At 43.8% G+C, this 22,305-nt stretch overlaps 1 protein-coding gene across 1 annotated transcript in view; it reads left to right on the top strand.

The window, feature by feature from the left end:
* The window catches only part of LOC133561299 (FRAS1-related extracellular matrix protein 1-like), a 60,956-nt gene that overhangs the window by 6,408 nt on the left and 32,243 nt on the right, over window positions 1–22,305 (top strand). The window contains exons 4-11 of the mRNA XM_061914664.1: window positions 4,260–4,459; window positions 5,756–6,082; window positions 6,165–6,273; window positions 11,444–11,575; window positions 13,337–13,681; window positions 15,462–15,604; window positions 20,411–20,610; window positions 20,680–20,770. Coding sequence (XP_061770648.1) covers window positions 4,260–4,459; window positions 5,756–6,082; window positions 6,165–6,273; window positions 11,444–11,575; window positions 13,337–13,681; window positions 15,462–15,604; window positions 20,411–20,610; window positions 20,680–20,770 — 1,547 coding nt within the window. The remainder of the gene's footprint in view (window positions 1–4,259; window positions 4,460–5,755; window positions 6,083–6,164; window positions 6,274–11,443; window positions 11,576–13,336; window positions 13,682–15,461; window positions 15,605–20,410; window positions 20,611–20,679; window positions 20,771–22,305) is intronic.

The raw sequence follows: 22,305 nt of genomic DNA, 5'->3' as shown, positions 1-22,305 counted from the left end.
CTATTTACATGGCATTTAGCATATTTGTGCCACCCCATAACCTATTTACATGGCATTTATCATATTTGTGCCACCCCATATTCTAGTTACATGGCATTTATCATATTTGTGCCACTCCATATCCAATTTACATGGCATTTATTATATATGTGCAACTCCATATCCTATTTACATGGCATTTATGATATTTGTGCCACCCCATATCCTATTTACATGGTTTTTATGATATTTGTGCCACCCCATATTGTATTTACATGGCACTTATCATATTTGTGCCTTCCATATCCTATTTACATAGCATTTACCTAATATGTGCCACTCTATATCACATTTACATAGAAGTGTCAAGGCGTGGACTGTGGTGCGGTTTATTTTCCCGTGGTGCAAAACGACTAGACCGGACATGGCGTGAAAGTAATGACATCTTTTAATTTTAACTCCAAAGTACAAACAAAACAAAGGGTATAAACAAAAGGCGCTCTAAGAGGAATTACAAAACTTGGCTATGAAACAAAACTATTACTACAACGTAAATTATGGACATAAAAACAAAACTTGAAAACTTTGGTATGAATAACAAAACTTACAGGGAAGGAGAAAATAGCGTGGATCATCAGCATGGAGCAAGGGTGCGTAGAGGGTGATGTCGAAAGGCTGACTGCCTGGCAACTACAGGCTTAAATAGGTGCAGTGATTAACAGGTGCATAAGTCCAAATAAACCAGGTGCGTGACATGACAGGTGAGAACTAATTGGTAGTCATGGTGACAAAAACAAACAGGAGTGCAGAATGACAGGAACTAATGGAGTAAAAAAACAAAACAGAACATAACTAAAAGGACATGATCACAAAGACATGACAAGAAGCAATCATCAACTTAAAGTGCCCTCTTTGGGGATTGTAATAGAGATCCATCTGGATTCATGAACTTAATTCTGAACATTTCTTCACAAAAAAATAAATCTTTAACATCAGTATTTATGGATCAAGTCCACAAAAAATCTATCTGTCAACACTGAATGTTGCATTGTTGCATTTCTTTTCACAGTTTATGAGCTTACATTCATATGTTGCTAAAGAATTATTCAATAAATATATTTATAAACAATTTTTGAATTTTTGATATTTTTATATATATAATTTTTTAAATTTCACGTACCCCTTGGCATACCTTAAAGTACCCCCAGGGGTACGCGTACCCCCATTTGAGAACCCCTGCAGTAACATATTGTGTCATTCATCATTCTATTATTTTGTCACAATTATGAGGGACAAACTGTAAAAATGGATTATTAATCTACTTGCTCATTTACTGTTAATATCTGCTTGTGGTGGGGGAGGGAGGCGTGGCCTCGAAGCCAGCGGCAGGTGAGTTGATTGCCCAGCTGGGACTGGTTATCTAACCACCTGTTGCCCTTATTAGCAGCAGCCAGCCCGAGACACAGGGTTGGAGTTGGAGTGAGAGAGAGACACGTTGAGAGAAAGACTGTAAACAAAGACTGAAACGTCGCAGAACAGTGTGCTGTCCTGGTGTGTGCGCAAGTAAAATGATTCTCAAACCTAACATACGGGATTACGAGAGGATCTGTCCTGATCAGGGGAACCCACAGGAGGGCAACCCCCACACTGCTTATTTTCTGTTTTAACATGTTCTATCTACACTTCTGTTAAAATGTGATAATCACTTATTCTTCTCTTGTTTGGATACTTTACATTAGTTTTGGATGATACCACAAATTTAGGTATCGATCCGATACCAAGTAGTTACAGGATCATACATTGGTCATACTCAAAGTCCTCATGTGTCCATGGACATATTTCCTGAGTTTACTAACATAATATAAATTAAAAAAGAAAAAAGATTTTGTGATAATAAAAAATATCGATGTAATCATAGTAGTTTTTATCGACCAGATACACTCTGGTATCATTACAGTGGATGTCAGGTGCAGATCCACCAATGGTGTTTGTTTACATTGTGACGCCGGTGCGCTACGGTGTGTAGTGAAGCATGGTTAGCTATTCCTCGTCCTGCACGGATGAGACTTGTAAGAAACGTACTTTATTTGTCGCCATGGAGGCGAGGATTACTAATTTAGAAGTAGCCAAAACACTTTGGATGAACATTAGCTGCTAACTAGCGAGCCATGTTTTAAAGCACCTCTTCCTGAGGGCGTTTCAGTGTTATAGCTTCACCTTTATCGTTAGTTTTTAGACCAAAACGTGTCCGTTCTCCCTTTTCTGTCTACACACCGCGTCTGCTTGTAAGTACTCTGTGAATATGAGCTGCCGAACATGCTCCTCTGTTTGTAAAACCAGCAATGTCATGTCAATGGCTAACTGGTACTTTTCAAACAGAGCATAGTACAGTTTTTGTTTCATTAGTACCACAATACTATACTAGTAATGGTATACCGTACAACCCTAATTTTGCAATTGCTGATTGAGTATGTGATATATATGTCATCAACAATCAAAGATTTTAGAAATATGACATTTAAAAAGTTTACTTAAAGTACCAATGATTGTAACACACACTATGTGTGGCGAAATTATTCACTGCATTTGACCCATCACCCTTGATCACCCCCTGGGAGGTGAGGGGAGCAATGAGCAGCAGCGGTGGCCACGCCCGGTAATAATTTTTGGTGATTTAACCCCCAATACACATACATATATCTACATACATACAAGTACACACACATACATCTATATAATATATATATATATATATATATATATATATATAAACATACATACATATGATAATTATAATTACTCACATATATACATATAAAAAAACAAATCCATACATAATCCAGCAGAGCAGCGGTCCATCACCCACCCACTGTACACCGAGAACCAAACAATCCGTTCCCTCCCGTCCCCCATGTCTTGCCATGTGCCTCCCCCACCCCAGGGATGACCCCTGACAAGCCCGCACCCGGAAGAAGGCATCTTTTAGGGCGGGAAGGAAGGCGCGGCAAAGTGCAAAGGCCAACTCGGGCCGACACCTGACAAGCCAACCAACGAGATAAACGAAAAGGAAGCCGGCAAGTCCCCCAGCTCCGACAACCACCACACACACGGGTTGTCACAAACCCCAACAGCGGCCACCCCCTAAAAAAACAACAACAACACTTACCTTTCACTATTTGAGTAACGTCACTTCTGAGTTCCCAGAAGAAGGCGCCAGTATGTACTTTGCCCTGCCGTCTCTCGGTGTCAGCTCTGTTCGTTTTTGTGTTGTTTGCGTCTATTTTCGTCCCTGTCAGCTCACTGCTTGAGTATGACCGCCAAACACTGTTGGATCTTTGCCCCTTTCCCACTGATATGATCATCTTTGACGTTAGTTTTTCGACGTCCCAGTCAGCTTTTTCACCTAGCCGGATTCCTGCCTTCCATTCCCGCCTCGTGGCTCCTCTCCCCCACCACCTGCGGGCTGTGTGTCGGGCCCCATCTGGATTATTTGCGCCCTTGGACGTGCTGCCCCCCGCCAGTTTCGGTCTTGTGAACGCAAGATCTTTTACAAACAAAACGTTTATCCTGAAGGATTTCTTCACTTCCCGCGGACTTGACTTCCTCTGTGTGACGGAAACATGGCTGAGAGCTGGTGAGTCCCCCCCTCTTAATGAACTTCTGCCTCCGGAGTGTTCCTACTTTAATTCTCCGCGGTTGTCCAGTCGAAAAGGAGGAGGATTAGCAGTCATTTTAAAAAATGACTTTAAATGCCGTCAGATCCGCCTGCAATCCTCCCTTTCAAGCTTCGAACTGTGCATGTTTAAGCTGGAGGGGGCGTGGCCTCCAGCTCCAGCTGAATTCCGGGAGATTTTTGGGAGAACATTTCTTCCGGGAGGTTTTCGGGAGGGGCGCTGAATTTCGGGAGTCTCCCGGAAAATCCGGGAGGGTTGGCAAGTATGCTTGCACCAGACCCAGCAGCCACGAGCGTCTTCACAACAGACAAAAGGCAGCAGAAACAACGGTTGCAATACCTCTGACAACCAGCTCCTTTGGATCAAATCAAAACGACCGAAAAACCATTTCACGACAAGTCCGTGGAGACCAGCCAGCACCAGTCCGGCAGTCAGCCCAAAAGCCAACATGCAAAAAAGAGACATCAACATCACCCCGAAACAAGAAACTCCACTTCCCAATCCAAACACAACACCAAACACTGACTTTTTTCTCGTAATAGTACTAATCTTGTCTTTTCCTTTTCTCAGTACTCACTAGACTTGTTATTTTCTTTTCTTCCCCAGAACATTTAAAAAGCGTGTCGTCATGCGGCTCGGAAGATTGCCTTGAGAACGTACGTATCGTGGAGTTCCTCAAAATTTCCTGCGATGACTTCTTGGTGATGGGGCTGAAATATCAGCACATGGACCCTCCCTCTCCTGACAGAGATTACGTCGTCTTCAGGCTTGACCTCAAGGACATAAGGAGCGAAAACATATACAAGGCAAACATTTTGACTTTTTTGTTAATACGGGGTTATGTCAGTTCATATATATATATATATATATATATATATATATAAGCGGTGTGCATCTATGGGAGGAGACCCTTCCCCAGGTGGAAGAGCTGCTGCCCCAGATGGAGGAGTTCAAGTACCTCGGAGTCTTGTTCTTGAGTGACGGAAGAGGGGATTGGTGAGGCGTCTTCAGTAATGCGGACGCTGTATCGATCCGTTGTGGTGAAGAAGTAGCTGAGCCGGAAGGCAAAGCTCCCAATTTACCGGTAGATCTACGTTCCCATCCTCACCTATGGTCATGAGCTTTGGGTTATGACCGAAAGGACAAGATCATGGGTACTGTTCTCAAGTGAGGGAGTTGTGGATTTGTGAGATCGACAGGCGGATCGGTGCGGCGTTTTCAGTAATGCAGACGCTGCATCGATCCGTTGTGGTGAAGAAGGAGCTCAGCCAGAAGTCAAAGTTCCCAATTTACCAGTCGATCTACGTTCCCATCCTCACCTATGGTCATGAGCTTTGGGTTATGACCGAAAGGACAAGATCATGGGTATTGTTCACGAGTGAGGGAAGAGTGGATCGTGAGATCGACAGGCGGATCAGTGCGGCATCCTCAGTAATGCGGACGCTGTATCGATCCGTTGTAGTGACGAAGGAGCTGAACCGGAAGGCAAAGCTCTCAATTTACCGGTCGATCTACGTTCCCATCCTCACCTATGGTCATGAAATCTGGGTTAGGACCAAAAGGACAAGATCACGGGTACAACTAGCCTTGAAGAGTTTCCTCCGCCGAGTGGCGGAGCTCTCCCTTAGAGTTAGGGTGAGAAGCTCTGTCATCCGGGAGGAGCTCAAAGTAAAACCGCTGCTCCTCCACATTGAGAGGAGCCAGATGAGGTGGTTTGGGCATCTGGTCAGGATGCCACCCGAACGCTTCGCTAGGGAGGTGTTTTGGGCACGACGTCTGACCGGTAGGAGGCCACGGGGAAGACCCAGGACACGTTGGGAAGACTATGTCTCTTGGCTGGCCTGGGGACGCCTCGGGATCCCCCGGGAAGAGCTGGACGAAGTGGCTGCGGAGAGGAAAGTCTGGGCCCGACCTCGGATAAGCGGAAGAAGATGGATGGATGGATGGAGGGTGTGCATCTCTACCTTAAATGGCAAATGCAAATCATTGTATTCTGTTTTCATTTACCATTTACACGTGTCAACTTCACTGGTCTTGGGGTTTGTAATACACATTATTATATGAATAAAATACATGACATTGCTTTTTTTCCCTCTCTAAAGTCCGAACAGATCTGGATTCCAGTTCGGATTAACGGCGCGTTGGCTAACCGACCCCCGGCAGCGTCGTTCACCCCAACATTCATCCTGGAGGTGGACCAGTTTGTCCTCACCCCGTTGTCCACGACCACATTGGATGCCCACGACGATGAGACCCCAAAGGAACATTTGATTTTCAACATCACCCAGCTTTCTCCAATGGGCGGTTTCATCGCTCACTTGTCGGACCACACCCGTCCGATCAACTCGTTCACGGGGTTGGATCTGAGTGACATGCTCATCGGCTACCAGCCCCCGAACTCCTCGCATAGCCAGCATAGGAACTATGAGGTCTTCACAAACTACAGAAAACACTGTAAAAACTAAATTGTGAAAGCGATAAATATTTAATGTTATGCATTTTCCCGTACAGATGGAAATTGAAGTTCATGATTTTTTCTTCGAGAAGAGCCCACCGATAAAGGTCCACTTGTCAGTGCGGACCGCCAACACCAATGCCCCGAAAGTCTCTTGGAACATGGGTATTGGCAGTTTTTGTGTTATTTGATTTCAAATTAAAGTCCTAAATAAAAATGATGATAAAAAAATTATACAAATCCATCCATCTATCCATCCATTTTCTACCTCTTGTACCGTTCGGGGACATGGGGGATGCTGGAGCCTATCTCAGCTGCAGTTTGCCACCTAATCACAAATACTAAAAATAATATAATGCACAACAGTGCTGAAAAGACAAATATATTTTTTTGTTGATCCCTGCAAAAGTTCAAGGTCTGAGTTTTTTTTGGCCTTTTATGCTTAAAGTTATCATTCAGGCACATTGTACAGTAATTCTTGTGCAGAGTTCATTCATAAAAGCAAAACCCAAAACCAGTGAAGTTGGCACGTTGTGTAAATTGTAAACAGAAGCCAAATACAATAAATTGAAAATTATTTTCAACCTTATCACCAGACCTATGTAAGCGTCAATATATACCTTGATGTTGCAGAAAAAAGACCATATATTTTTTTAACCGATTTCCGAACTCTAAATGGAAGTGAATTTTGGCGAATAAATGCCTTTCTATTATTTGCTCTCAGAACGATGACGTCAAAACTGTGACGTCACCTAGGTAGTCAACGCCATTTTCTCCAAACACATTACACACACCAAGTCAAATCAGCTCTGTTATTTTCCGTTTTTTTTCGACTGTTTTTCCGGTACCTTGGAGACATCATGCCTCGCTCGGTGTGTTGTCGGAGGTGTAACAACACGATCAGGACGGATTCAAGTTGACTTACGTGGAGTGTGCATCGATTAGCACGGCATGCTAATCGATGCTAACATGCTGTTTAGGCTAGCTGTATGTACATATTGCATCGTTATGCCTCATTTGTAGCTATAATCGCATCCAGCCTTTCCCTCCACCCACATTGAATGCCAAACAAACATATACCAATCGACGGATTTAAGTTGCTCCAGTGTCAAGAGATGCGAAAGTCCCTCGTTTGGTCCGCACATTTTACCGGCGATGCTACGACAGAGATGGCACAGAGATGAATGGATACCCTGCGACACTCAAAGCAGATGCATTTCCAACGATAAAGTCAACAAAATCACAAAAGTGAGTTTTGTTGATGTTATTGACTTATGTGCTAATCAAACATATTTGTTCGTGGCATGACTGCCAGCTAAGTGAGGCTAACATGCTATTTAGGCTAGCTGTATGTACATTTGTAGCTGTATTTGCATCCAGCGTTTCCCTCCACCCACATTTAATGCCAAACAAACACTTACCAATCGACGGATTTAAGTTGCTCCGGTGTCAATGCGAAAGTCCCGATCGTTTGGTCTGCACATTTTACCGGCGATGTTAAGGCAGACATGGCCAAATAGCGTAAATAGCTATTCGCTCAATAGCTTCAGTTTCTTCTTCAATTTCGTTTTCGCTATCCGCCTCCATACTCCAACCATCTGTTGCAATACATGCGTAATCTGTTGAATCGCTTAAGCCGCTGAAATCTGAATCCAAGCTAATGTCGTTATATCTTGCTGTGCTATCCGCCATGTTGGCATCACTAAATGACGTCACAGGAAAATGGACGAGGGTTTAAAGATAGCGAAAATCAGGCACTTTAAAGCCTTTTTTCGGGATATTCTATGATGGGTAAAATTTTGAAAAAAACTTTGAAAAATGAAATAAGCCACTGGGAACTGATTTTTATTGGTTTTAACCCTTCTGAAATTGTGATAATGTTCCCCTTTAACGTTTGAACTGAAAAATGTTGTTCTTTTTTTCAAACATTAGCTCATTTGGAATTTGATGCCTGCAACATGTTTCACAAACAGCTGGCACAAGTGGCAAAAAAGACTGAGGAAGTTGAGCTATGCTCATCAAACACTTATTTGGAACATCCCACAGGTGAACAGGGGTGCCATGATTGGGTATAAAAAGTAGCTTCCATGAAATGCTCAGTCATTCACAAACAAGGACGGGGCGAGGGGTCACCAATTTGTGAACAAATGCGTGCGCAATTTGTTGAACAGTTTAAGAACAACAATTCTCAACCAGTTATTGCAAGGAATTTAGAGATTTCACCAGCTATAGTCTGTAATTTCTTCAAAAGGTTCAGAGAATCTGGAGGAATCACTGCACGTAAGCGATGATATTACGGACCTTAAAAAAAGGTCAAAAAGCGACATCTGTGTGTAAAGAATATGACCACGTGGGCTCAGGAGTACTTAAAAAAACCACTGTCAATAAAAACAGTTTGTCGCTACATCTGTAAGTGCAAGTTAAAACTATTATGAAAAGCGAAAGCCATTTATCAACAACACCCAGAAACGCTTTTTGTTTCGCTGGGCCCTTGCTCATTTAAGATGGACTGACGCAAAGTGTAAAAGTGCTCTATGGTCTGACGAGTCCACATTTCAAATAGTTTTGTGGACGTCATGTTCTCCGGACAAAAGAGGAAAAGAACTATCCGGATTTTTATAGACGCAAACTTGAAAAGCCAGCCTCTGGGGGTGTATTAGTGCCCAAGGCATGGGTAACTTACACATCTGTGAAGGCACCATTAATGCTGAAAGGTACATACAGGTTTTGGAGAAACATATGTTGCCATCCAAGCAACGTTATCCTGGACGCCCCTGCTTATTTCAGCAAGACAATGCCAAGCCTGGTGTTACAACAGCGCGATTTCATAGTAAAAGAGTGCGGGTACGAGATGGGGATGAGGCGAGAGTCAAGACTTTTACAAACACATGCCTGAGCTAATTGTTTAAGAAAAACTTTTCTCAACGAGCTATTGCAAGGAACTTAGATTTCACTATGTAAGGTCTGTTATATCATCAAAAGGTTCAGAAAACCTGCAAAAATCACTGCACCTAAGTGGCAAGGCAGTACTGCATCAAAAAGCGACATCGGTGCGTTGAAAAGGATTTGGAAATCATTGTATTCAGTTTTTATTTACAAATTACACAACGTGCCAACTTCACTGGTTTTAGGGTTTTGTATCTGGTATACATAAAGTGCAACATAGTACAAAAATAAAACAATATAAAATGTTCAAGCACTATACATACAGATGGGATAAGCACATAGTTCCCAATAAAATACCAAAAACAAATGTGAAGTGGAATTGTGCACAAAAAAAACATTACACATTGGTCTCAGGGATGTATGCCAAATGCATATTAGAAAATAATATATAAAGAGATCCTGTGATGAAGTGGCAACTTTTCCAGCCTTCCGCCCGAATGGAGCTGAGATAGGCTGCCAGCACCCTCCCAGACCCCAAATGGGACCAGCGGTAGAAAATGGATGGATATAAAGAGATCATGCGCAAAAACAGATATCTCAATTTTTCTTGTTTTTAGTAACTGAATGTTTTTTGGGGGCAGCACGGTGCGGAAGGGGTTTGTGAATCTGCCTCACAATGCGAGGGTCCTGGGTTCGATCCTGAACTCGGGATTTTTCTGTGTGGGGTTTGCATGGAGTTTATATATATATATATATATATATATATATATATATATATATATATATGGAATAGGTTGATTTTCAACAATAAATTGGCCTTAGTGTGTGAATGTTGTCTGTCTATTTGTGTTGGCCCTGCGATGACGTGGCGACTTGTCTGGGGTGTACTCCGCCTTCCGCCTGAATACTGCTGAGATAGGCTCCAGCACCCCCCCCCCTACCCGCCCCCCCAAACGGGGCAAGCGGCAAAAAATGGATGGATGGAATGTTTTTTATTGTCGCTTTTCATTTGAAATCCTTTCTAACGCCGAAAAATATAAAAATGCACATGCCCACCAAAAACGGGAATTTTGATAACTTTATTCAAATTTTGCAACAAAAACAGATACCGTATTTTCCGGACCATAGGGCGCACCGGTGAATGGTCTATTTTCGATCTTTTTCCATTTATAAGGCGCACCAGATTATAGGTCACATTAAAGAAGTCATGTTATTAATATTTTTTTTGTGAAAGTAAAATACTTCCTTGTGGTCTACATAACATGTAATGATGGTTCTTTGGTCAAAATGTTGCATTGATGATGTTTTACAGATTGTCTTTAAGCCGCTTTCTGACAGTCGCTTCCGGATGCGCCGTTTTGTGGGCGGTCTTATTTACGTGGCTCACCTTCGACAGCGTCTTCTCCCCGTCCTCTTTGTTGTAGCGGTGTAGCGTGCAAGGACGGTAGTGGAAGAAGTGTCCAAAGATGGATCTATCTGTTTTAATGACATTCAGACTTCACTTAAAATCAATAACGGAGCAGCATCCGTGAAAAAAACGTCCGACCGGAATTTTCGAATAACTAAAGTTTCTTGGGTGAATAATGCAAACTCACGACACTGGTATGTTTTAGCGCTTTCATGGTGAGTTTACTGACAGATATAGGTAAGAACTTCACACTACTGTATACTACAAATGGCAAAAGCGAAGGATGAATGTCCCAAGAAGACAGAGAAAAAGAAGAAGCTTATCGACTTTACACAGACTACAAAGGCGGAAGCGCGCACATTTTCAGGTCTTATGCAGATCCCAAATACAGATCAGCAGGTACCAGAAGGTAAGAAAAGTTGCTTTTGCATAATATTACGAAACCAAACGCCAGATATTATGTCTTACCTTATACACACACCATAATAATACTGGTATGTTTAAGCACAGTACAATCCATCAAGCGGTGCGGCTTCATAGCTTACCAAAGTCATACTAAAACATTTAGGTTTTTAAGCGATGTGTGTAATGTTCTCTATTTTCAATGAAACATACAAAATGTTGGCCTTGTTTACTTGAGTCATATTGCAGATATCTACACGTATTTCTTATGTGTGACTGCCATCTATTGGGCACACTTGTTATTCTTATTATAGCTTTGAGGTCGGTAAACAAAACCAGAATTATTCCGTACATTAGGCGCACTGTCGAATTTTGAGAAAAAAAAAGGATTTTAAGTGCGCCTTATAGTCCGGAAAATACGGTAACTCTTCAAGAGGGACCTGTATGTTGACTTAATTTAAAATCGAACACTAATCCTGGATTTCACCCCCCCAAAAGCTTTGTTACGGCTTTATTCCCGTTACTTTACAAAATGTTTTGTCATTGTATTTTTCCAAATTTTCGTAAGAAACTATATCACATTTTTGTATTGTTACGACTAGGATCTGGAAACATTTCGAAAGTAATGTACTCTTGCAGGTCTCAGCCTGTTGGAGGGTCAGTCTCGCCGGATAACGTGGGAGCAGCTGCAGATTGTGGACAATGACAACATAGACGCTGTCCGTATCATTGTGGTGGGCGGCCTACTGCATGGGAGGCTGACTGTTCGAGGTAAGATCACATTGTGTACACGGCATTGTTGGAAATTGGACAACTCTATCTGTCTTTTTTCCAGTGACACATCCCAGACTTTGTTGAATTTCATCATATATACTGGTTTGCATATTTTATGCACTCACACCAAGTCTGGGATATGTTCTTAATCGGGCTGTGGATGGCCTCTTTGAGGAATTTGTCCCTCCGAATTTGGATCAGTATAAGCTCCTATGGTGGAATGTCAGGTTCAAACATTGATGGCATCTATTAAACGAGACAAGAAACAAGGAATTGAACAGAGACAGAATTCAATTTGGCTCAATTTGAAGAGAAACGTCCCAGCACACGCTGGCGAAGGATTGTACGCCACATCTTTTCAATCAGATTTTCCCTGTTTACACAAAAAAACAGCTGTTTCTAAAGGAATGGGGGGTATTTAACACAAAAGAAAAAGATGGCTCGGGCTTGGGCTGGTCCTGGATCGAGCTTGGGCAAGTCTTGGATCGCAATAGATAACCCCTCCCGTTTTTTCCCATCGTACACAGCGGAATTTTCCAAGCCTTTGGCTTGATGCAACAAAGACAGCCTCTGTCTGTTGACCGGGAACTCAGAGAACGGATTTTTTTTTGAAAATGTACATACAATTTTTCTGACATGAAGTAAATGCAACTTTACAGTGTTTCTATTTCTAAGAGGTGCTTTGTTAGATTCGGGTCTGGGAACAGTTGACACACTGGAGCACCTTGTCTGAAAGGAACCCAGAGAGCAGCTTGTTCTGGAACCTAACAGTAGACTCTGTACCTCTGGCACAGACATGGGCAATTGGCGGCCCGCAGACCATATATGACCCTCGGCTTGATTGTAATTAGGCGAAGGGCTCCCAAAATGTTCAGGTTTGCAATCTAAAAAAAAAATCCAGCTCTTCATCATGGCGACTCAGACCATAAAAGTTGCGAATTGGTTAGCTTTTAGTACATGACTTCCTTTATTTTCGAGACCCATTTATCCATCCATCTTCTTCCGCTTATCCGAGGTTGGGTCGTGGGTGCAGGAGCCTAAGTAAGGAAGCCCGGACTTCCACTTCCCCAGCCACTTTGTCCAGCTCCTCCCGAAGGATCTCGAGGCGTTCCCAGGCCAGCTAGGAGTCAGTCTTCCCAACGTGTCGTAGGTCTTCCCCGTGGCCTCTTACCAGTTGGACGTGCCCTAAACACCTCCCTAGGGAGGCATTCGGGTGGCATCCTGATCAGAAGCAAGAAACCACCTCATCTAGCTCCTCTTGATGTGGAGTAGCAGCGGCTTTAGTTTGAGCTCCCCCCGGATTGCAACGATTCTCACCCTATCTCTAAGGGTAACTATTTTTGACTGCTTGTACCCGTGATCTCGTCCTTTCGGTCATAACCCAAAGCTCAAGATCACAGGTGAGGATGGGAACCTAGATTGACCGGTAAATTGGGACCTTTCCCTTCCGGCTCACCTCCTTGTTCACCACAACGGATCGATACAGCATCCGCATTACTGAAGATGCCGCATCGATCCGCCTGTTGATCTCACGATCCACTCTTCCCCCAATCGTGAACAAGACTCCGAGGTATTTAAACTCCTCCACATGGGGCAAGGTTTTCTCCTCAACCCGGAGATGGCATTCCACCCTTTTCCGGGCGAGAACCATGGACTCGGACTTGGAGGTGCTGATTCTCATCCCAGTCGCTTCACACTCGGCTTGAATCCTGAATTTCCCCTTTGCGGTATTAATGAAGGCCTCTCTTCTATCCCTAGGCAGAAAGGGCTTCATGTTTACCGTCAGTGACATAAAAGCCAGCGTCGTTTGCTATAACCACGACGACAGCGACTCCACCAGCGATTTCATTGTGTTCCGCATCACTGATGGCCATCACCACTCCCGCCACAAGTTTCCTGTTAAGATTCTCCCGAAGGACGACAGCCCTCCGTTCCTCGTGGCCAACGTCCTGCTGGAGGCGTTGGAGGGTCAGATTGTCCTGCTGAAAGGCTCCTCCATTCAGGCGTCCGATACGGACTCCAGCGATGACTACATCCTTTTTAATATAACCATTCCCCCACAGGCTGGAGAGATCATGAAGATTCCAGGACCGGGGCTAACAGGTCAGGCAAAAACTTAACTAAATGTTATGAGGAATGATGTTGAAGTAAATTGATTAACTCACATTATAATCTAGATATGGTGAATGTTTCTATTGAACTTGGAGAAATCGAACCACCAGGTTCAAGTAAATAATGCTTGGGAACGAGCCTTAGTTGAACATTCGCATGTGGACTGGAGTTAGCTCTCTCCCGAGAAGAAGCAATAAAACCAGGCTTTGGAATGCAAAACTTATAGCTCTATCCTGGAGTAGAGATTACATGTTCATCTTAAACGTCAACCTCCGAGTTATGGTAAACATTTGTTGTCTTCCCAGGCACTACACTCGAACATCTCCTTACATGGTCAGCTTTGTTCTGTCCTGACTTAGCACACACCCAGACAGAGATATAAGGAACATATAACTGATTATTCGGCTCCTACAAGTTAGGAATCCTTCATTTTTAGACCGGAGTTCCTCCAGGTACTGCCGACCTGTTTAATGAGCCTCGCTTGTAATAAAGCGACTTTGCGTTCAACTAAGCGTCCCCGACGTGTACCTACAAGTTATGGTATACATCTGTTGTCTTCCCAGTCACTACAGAAAAACATCTCCTTACATGGTCAGCCTTGTCCTGTCCTGACTTAGCACACACCCAGACAAAGAAATAAGGAATATATAACTGATGGTTCGGCTCCTCCAAGTTAGGAGTCCTTCATTTTTCGACCGGAGTTCCTCCAGGTACTGCAGACCTGTTTAATGAGGCTCGCTTGTAATAAAGCGACTTTGCGTTCAACTAAGCGTCCCCGACGTCAACCTACAAGTTATGGTATACATCAGTTGTCTTCCAGGTCACTACACGAAAACATCCCCTTACATGGTCAGCCTTGTCCTGTCCTGACTTAGCACACACCCAGACAAAGACATAAGGAATATATAACTGATGGTTCGGCTCCTCCAAGTTAGGAATCCTTCATTTTTCGACCGGAGTTCCTCCAGGTACTGCAGACCTGTTTAATGAGTTTCGCTTGTAATAAAGCGACTTTGCGTTCAACTAAGCGTCCCCGACGTCAACCTACAAGTTATGGTATACATCTGTTGTCTTCCCAGTCACTACACAAAGACATCACCTTACATGGTCAGGTTTGTCCTGTCCTGACTAGCACACACCCAGACAGAGATAAAAGGAACATTTAACTGATGGTTCGGCTCCTCCAAGTTAGGAGTCCTTCATTTTTCGACCGGAGTTCCTCCAGGTACTGCGCACCTGTTTAATGAGGCTCGCTTGTAATAAAGCGACTTTTCGTTCAACTAAGCGTCCCCGACGTCAACCTACAAGTTACGGTATACATCAGTTGTCTTCCAGGTCACTACACGAAAACATCCCCTTACATGGTCAGGTTTGTCCTGTCCTGACTTAACACACCCAGACAAAGAAATAAGGAACATATAACTGATGATTCGGCTCCTACAAGTTAGGAGTCCTTCATTTTTCGACTGGAGTTCCTCCAGGTACTGCGGACCTGTTTAATGAGGCTCGCTTGTAATAAAGCGACTTTTCGTTTCAACTAAGCGTCCCCGACGTTTCTTTTGATCTAGCTGGGAGAGGGTGACATGACCAGAAATACACTTAATATGTGGTATTTGCCCCACAATTGTACTTGTATTTTCTTAAGAAGTCCCTAAAAAATTGAATTTTTCACGATATTAAGACACCGAATCATATGAAACATATGAAAAAAAGAAAAGAAAAAATGGATACCTGCTGAGTGACTTGAATTTTCTCTGTTAATATCATCCAGGTTACAATGTCAGCAAATTTCTGCAGAGGGACCTCTCTCAGTCTATGATTTATTACCGACACACAGGAAATGAGATGTTGGATGACTCATTTGAGGTGGTCCTATCCGATATCCAGGATCCCCCAAATTTGTCAGAACCTCAGGTATGTATGGTGGTCGAAAATGCTAGGTCCTAACAAAGACAAACAGGAAACATGACGGAAATTCATGATAAAAATTGCAATGATTAGATAATACAATGGCAATTTTACAGACAGTTCATAAAAATGGGCTGATTTAAAAAAATCCAAAAATGCTGACTCGAAAGACCACACAGATGTAGACGAATTTGCAGGGGGAGAGAGTTCTGTAGTTTAGGCCTGCAAATTGAGTTTTTTTTGTAATCCTGTGCGCTGTTTCTCCTCAGCTGCGGCTGATTGGCACCTGGCCACACCTTCTGTCAATCAGCACGCTCCTATTTGTACCTGCTTTCGTGCCCCAGTCAGTGCTGGATTATTGTCATGTCGATGTCGCTCTGGTGTCACGTATTGCATGTCGCTTCTGTCTTGGATTGCCGCTCGTGTCGTGTCTTTGCAGCGTAGCGGTAAGCTATAATTCGTTAGATGTTTGTAGCTTACTGTTTTTTGTTCCCTGCTTCCTATTTGTCTTTGTACAACACGTAACGACTTCTGTTATCGGTTCTGTTTTTGCTACTTTCCATGCTAAGTTCCTTTTGTTTTCTAGCTCCCATGCTAGCTCTCTTAGTTGGTTATCCGCCTCGTGCGCGTTTTTTGTTGTACCCCTTTTGTTTGTTCTTGTTTTAGTATTTAAATTAAATCATGTTTCCCTGCAAAATGCCTCCCTCCTTCTCTGCATCTTGGGGTTCATCAACAACTAACTCTGACACTGGTCCTGATCCTGAAATCAGAGGACTAACAAAAGCATAGAGACGATGTAACTGTAGCACAGACAATTTTGGACCAGTTTTAGTCAATGCATAAGGGACTGGTCAAGGCCAAAATAAAAACAATTGTAACAGTTATGCATGGGGAAAAAGAAGCTTATTCAAAACCCTTTGAAAAACATTTTGTTTCACCTCAGCAAGAGTTCTGAACTGGAAAAAGCTTGCTTTAATCACAGAGCTTATATATTTAACATGTGTAAAAGACCTATAAATATACAAATACTGAGAAAAATAGTTCTGAGAATACAATAGAGTTGAATAAGAAAAAATAAGAAAACGTTAATAATAAATGAGAAATACAGGAAAAAAACCAACATTTTTTAAAATTGTGGTACAGTCGTGTAATTTTGGGAAAGGATCATCAATCTTTTGAGGAGAAAATGTGTCCAATGACAAGAACAAAGACTTGTAACGATACAAGAATAAAGTCGTAACTGTAAAATAGTACAATTCTAGTGATAGTGTTGCATATTTGATGGTCGTATGACGGGTGATGAGCCATGAAGACGCCAACGAGGAATAGCCGAAAAAAAAGCTTTATTTGTTTCAGCGAGGCTCAGACTGGAACTGCAGCTTCCAGGAGAAAGAGTTTGGGCCTGATTACTCCTCTAATGTCCTCTCGGACCACTGTGCTTAAATACCCCTTACACGAAGACCCCCAGTCTATGTAACTCAAGCCTTGGAGCCTTTGTTGTTAGGCCGGTCAATCTTTCCCTGACATTATTCCTTTGATCAGTTTGAGTTGGATGACCTCTGACCCTATCCTCTACTCCTACCTGTGAGGGCTTCCTACCAGATGTTGCTAATGTCATTACACTTCCTCCTCTCTAGAGAGCTTGTGATGGACATGTGCACTTTTGAAGCTATCTAAAGGCATATTTCCTTAGTAGAATAATCCTCTCAAGGATTCTGTGACCAAATACAAACAGATGCTAGTTCACGATCATATAAGAAAATGCTACATGGTATAATTGACCACAAAAGTAAAAGCACGTGTTTGTGCTGTTGAACTGGCCTAACAAATACTTCGTTCAGTCTGGCTTGAATATGATTAAACCTGGCTATTACTTCTTGGCTACTTATCAACTCTCTATCACATCTTCATCCTCATCCTCTGCATTCGTCGCATTTTTCTCCAGGTTAGCAATGTTCAGCTGTTGCAGTGTGGCAACCTAATAGCGTCCTGTCCTGTTTGGATGGATTTACTTTAAACACATCTTGTTTTTAGTACAAAGACAATCAAAGCATCTAGTATCTTGCTAGTGATCATCAGCAATCATAGCTGGTCTCTTTCTAGGACTTAAATTCTCAACAGTCAGTAATCAAGCCAGATCGAGGGTTGTCAGGATCCGTGACCAGGATCATGTTTTGTTTAGTCATGGTCCGTTAGTTTTGGACTCTTTCAGTTTCTGTTTTGTGCACTCCTGGGTTTGTTTTGGTCACCATGGGTACTGACTGGTTTCACCTGCCTCTGGTTAGTGTTCGGCACGTTCACCTGCTGCCAGGCACTAATCAGAGAGCTATTTGTTCACGTTGCTTGGCACACTTTGTCTGGCTTTGTTGTTTGATGTATGCAACAGGCACCTGGGGCTATTTCTTGTTTCTATGTTTCTTGATTCCTGTGCAAAGTTGGCACGCAGCCCTTTGGTTTACCTCCTGTTTCTTGGTAGGGTGTGTGATTAAAGAGGAAAAATATCATGTTCTTCCCTGCACGCTTCATCCGGAGTGGTCCGTCTCCCTCCCGAGAGAACAAACCCCGCGGTAAGATGCGACCCCCATGTTTAGTCGAGTTTAAGAAAGTGCCAAACCGTCCGAAAACTTTGAATCAATGCTCACCTCTTTTAATTCCACCCTTCAATAAAACTAGCCCAGTAAAAGATGTTATAATATATCCATGACAACGTTCCTGGTGAGTGAAGGGTTGGGCCAGTGACACGGTGCTGTGTAGTGCTTTCTAAATGAAATGTTCCTACGTCTATAGTTCCTTTTTACTCTGCTTTTCTGTCTCGGTAATGGCGCTTTGTCTTTCTTTCTTGGTGAACTCTTTGATGATGATGATGTATCGATGTTGTTGACATGTTGTGCCAACGCCGTAGTGAGACCGCCCACAAACCGGCACATCCTGAAGAGACGCTCAGAAAGTTGCAAAAGGATGATCTGTAAAACATAATCCATTCAACACTTTCACCAAAGAATCACCAAAACATGTTATGTAGACCACAAGATAGTGTTTTAAATTAACCAAAAAATCATATTACGACCCCTTTAATGCGCCTTTTATATGAAAAAAGCAATCTGTTTGATTGGTCCAATGTCACCAGTGACTGCATGTGATTGGTGAAACGCAGGCATGCGTAGTTCTTACTTTGAATGCGTGTCTGACAAAAACAAAACAAAGAAAGCGCGCATTAACAGATCGATTAAAAAAAAAGTAGCGAGTAGCGACCTGATTGGAGATAAATGGAGCGGAGTAAAAGTAGCGTTTCTTCTCTATAAATATACTCAAGTAAAAGTAAAAGTATGTTGCATAAAAACTACTCTTAGAAGTACAATTTATCCCAAAAGTTACTCAAGTAGATGTAACGGAGTAAATGTAGCGCGTTACTACCCACCTCTGGAAAAAAGACCTGAATAGACCCGTTCATCGCCAGTGCGCCATATAATCCGGTGCGCCCTATGGGCCGAACAATACGGTAATTTGTGGGAACAGTCACAGTAAACTTATTATTCTCTCTGAAAATACTTTTAAAATGGTCCGCTCCCTGTACGATCAGTGTCAGAGCTTGGTCCGCATTGCCGGCAGTAAGTCGGACTTGTTTACAGTGAGGGTTAGACTCCGCCAAGGCTGCCCTTTGTCACCGATTCTGTTCATAACTTTCATGGACAGAATTTCTCGGCGCAGTCAAGGCGTTGAGGGGTGCCGGTTTGGTGGCTGCAGGATTAGGTCTCTGCCTTTTGCAGATGATGTGGTCCTGATGGCTTCATCTGGCCAAGATCTTTCAAATCTCACTGGATTGGTTTGCAGCCGAGTGTGAAGCGACTGGGATGGGAATCAGCACCTTCAAGTCCGAGTCCATGGTTCTCACCCGGAAAAGGGTGGAGTGCCATCTCCGGGTTGCGGAGGAGATCTTGCCCCAAGTGGAGGAGTTCAAGTACCAGAGTCTTGTTCACCAATGGGGAAAGAGTGGATCGTGGGATCGGCAGGCGGTGCAGCGTCTTCAGTAATGCGAACTCTGTATCGGTCCGTTGTGGTGAACAAGGAGCTGACCAGGAGGGCAAACCTCTCAATTTACCGGTCGATCTACGTTCCCATCCTCACCTATGGTCATGAGCTTTGGGTTATGACCGAAAGGTCAAGATCACGGGTACAAGCGGCCGAAATTAGTTTCCTCTGCCGGGTGGCAGGGCTCTCCCTTAGAGATAGGGTGAAAAGCTCTGTCCTCCGGGATGAGCTCAAAGTAAAGCCGCTGCTCCTCCACATTGAGAGGAGACGGATGAGGTGGTTTGGGCATCTGGTCAGGATGCCAACCGAATGCCTCCCTAGGGAGGTGTTTAGGGCACATCCAACCGGCAGAAGGCTACAGGGAAGACCCAGGACACGTTAGGAAGACTATGTCTCCCGGCTGGCCTGGGAACGCTTCGGGATCCCCCGGGATGAGGTGAACGAAGTGGCTGGGGAGTGGGAAGTCTGGGCTTCCCTGCTTAGGCTGCTGCCCCCGCCACCCAACCTCGGATAAGCGGAAGAAGATGAATAGATGGATGCTCTTGGAATTTTTTTTTTCAAAATTATGTAATTTAATACAACTTTTTCATAACAATACAACTGTTTTTAATGTCATATATTATTATTTCATTATCCGTCTGAATATTTCACCTCAATTATTGTAACCCTACAACATTTCTTTCGTAGTAGTATGACTCAATTCTTATTGAACTTTTTAATCAAGTTAAAATTTCAAAGTATACATTTTCTTGTAATATTCCACCTTAATCTGATTTCGTGCAGGTGATCGTACTACACATTGAGAGCAAACCTCAACAGCCACCTAAAGAGGTTCCAGGTACCAGGCGGTGTCTCGTGGTCAAAGAGACAGATGTGGTACTTTTGACACAGAAGCACCTTTATTTCCAAGACAAAGAGTCACCACTAGATGGCAATGTCACCTACGCTGTTACGACTCTGCCTTTCTACGTAGACGGCCAAAGGTAAGTACGTGATAGCGATACATGTAACATTATAAAAAATACCCTATTTGTTTGTCTTATGATAAGCAGCAGTGTAGACGCCGGAAGGTTGTTCCTTGTGGACAGCATACCCAGATTTGTCAAAGACGCCAATGCACCAGTGTTGAAAGTCTTCACGCAGGTACTTTAACATTTTTTAAATCTCTTTTGTTGTCCCGAAAATGGTCCGACAGATCCATCCATCCATCCATCCATCATCTTCCGCTTATCCGAGGTCGGGTCGCGGGGGCAACAGCCTAAGCAGGGAAACCCAGACTCCCCTCTCCCCAGCCACTTCGTCTAGCTCTTCCCGGGGGATCCCGAGGCGTTCCCAGGCCAGCCGGGAGACATAGTCTTCCCAACGTGTCCTGGGTCTTCCCCGTGGCCTCCTACCGGTTGGACGTGCCCTAAACACCTCCCTAGGGAGGCGTTCGGGTGGCATCCTGACCAGATGCCCGAACCACCTCATCTGGCTCCTCTCGATGTGAAGGAGCAGCGGCTTTACTTTGAGTCCCTCCCGGATGGCAGAGCTTCTCACCCTATTTCTAAGGGAGAGCCCTGCCACACGGCGGAGGAAACTCATTTCGGCCGCTTGTACCGGTGATCTTATCCTTTCGCTCATGACCCAAAGCTCATGACCATAGGTGAAGATGGGAACGTAGATCGACCGGTAAATTGAGAGCTTTGCCTTCCGGCTCAGCTCCTTCTTCACCACAACGGATCGGTACAACGACCGCATTACTGAAGACGCCGCACCGATCCGCCTGTCGATCTCACGATCCACTCTTCCCTCACTCGTGAACAAGACTCCTAGGTACTTGAACTCCTCCACTTGTCTGTCAAACGACAAGTAGTACATACTGTTGCATGTCGCTAAGATTCAATTTCTATTAAAATGAGTCAATTATTGTTTGCTAAAATAAAATATTGGTAAAAGTTGGCGCAACAGACGATATTTTTGACGGAACAAGTCAGAATTGTATGTTCTGTTACTCTGAGGTTGGACTGAAACACTTAGTTCGCTCAGTACTTTAGGGTCCGTCCACAGGGCAGCATTTTAAGGTCAGAACAATAAATTAAATGATTGTATGTCCATCCATCCATTTTCTACCGCTTATTCCCTTTTGGGGTCGCGGGGGGCGCTGGCGCCTGTACCTGAAAGGTTTGTGCAAAGCAACTGGTCTTGTTGATTTGTTACACCTTTCACCCATCCATCCATCATCCACTTATTCGAGTTCGGGTCATGGGGGCAGCTGCCTTAGCAGGGAAGCTCAGACTTTCCTTTCCCCGGCCTCTTTGTCCAGCTCTTCCCGGGAAATCCAGAGGCGTTCCCAGGCCAGTTGGGAGACATAGTCTTCCCAATGTATCCTGGGTCTTCCCCGTGGCCTCCTACCAGGCAGGCGCTCGGGTGGCATCTTGACTAGATGCCCGAACCCCCTCATTTGGCTCCTCTCGATGTGACGGAGCAGTGGCTTTACTTTGAGCTCCGCCCAGATGGCAGAGCTTCTCACCCTATCTCTAAGGGAGAGCCCCGCCACCCAGCGAAGGAAAATAATTTCGGCCGCTTGTACCCGTGATCTGGTCCTTTCGGTCATAACCCAAAGCTCATGACCATAGGTAAAGATGGGAAGATAGATCGACCGGTAAATTGAGAGCTTTGCCTTCCGGGTCAGCTTC

The sequence above is a fragment of the Nerophis ophidion genome, linkage group LG10 (genome assembly GCF_033978795.1).
Source record: "Nerophis ophidion isolate RoL-2023_Sa linkage group LG10, RoL_Noph_v1.0, whole genome shotgun sequence".
NCBI classification, from domain to species: Eukaryota; Metazoa; Chordata; class Actinopteri; order Syngnathiformes; family Syngnathidae; genus Nerophis; species Nerophis ophidion.
This window is presented reverse-complemented; position numbering and strand designations above follow the sequence as displayed.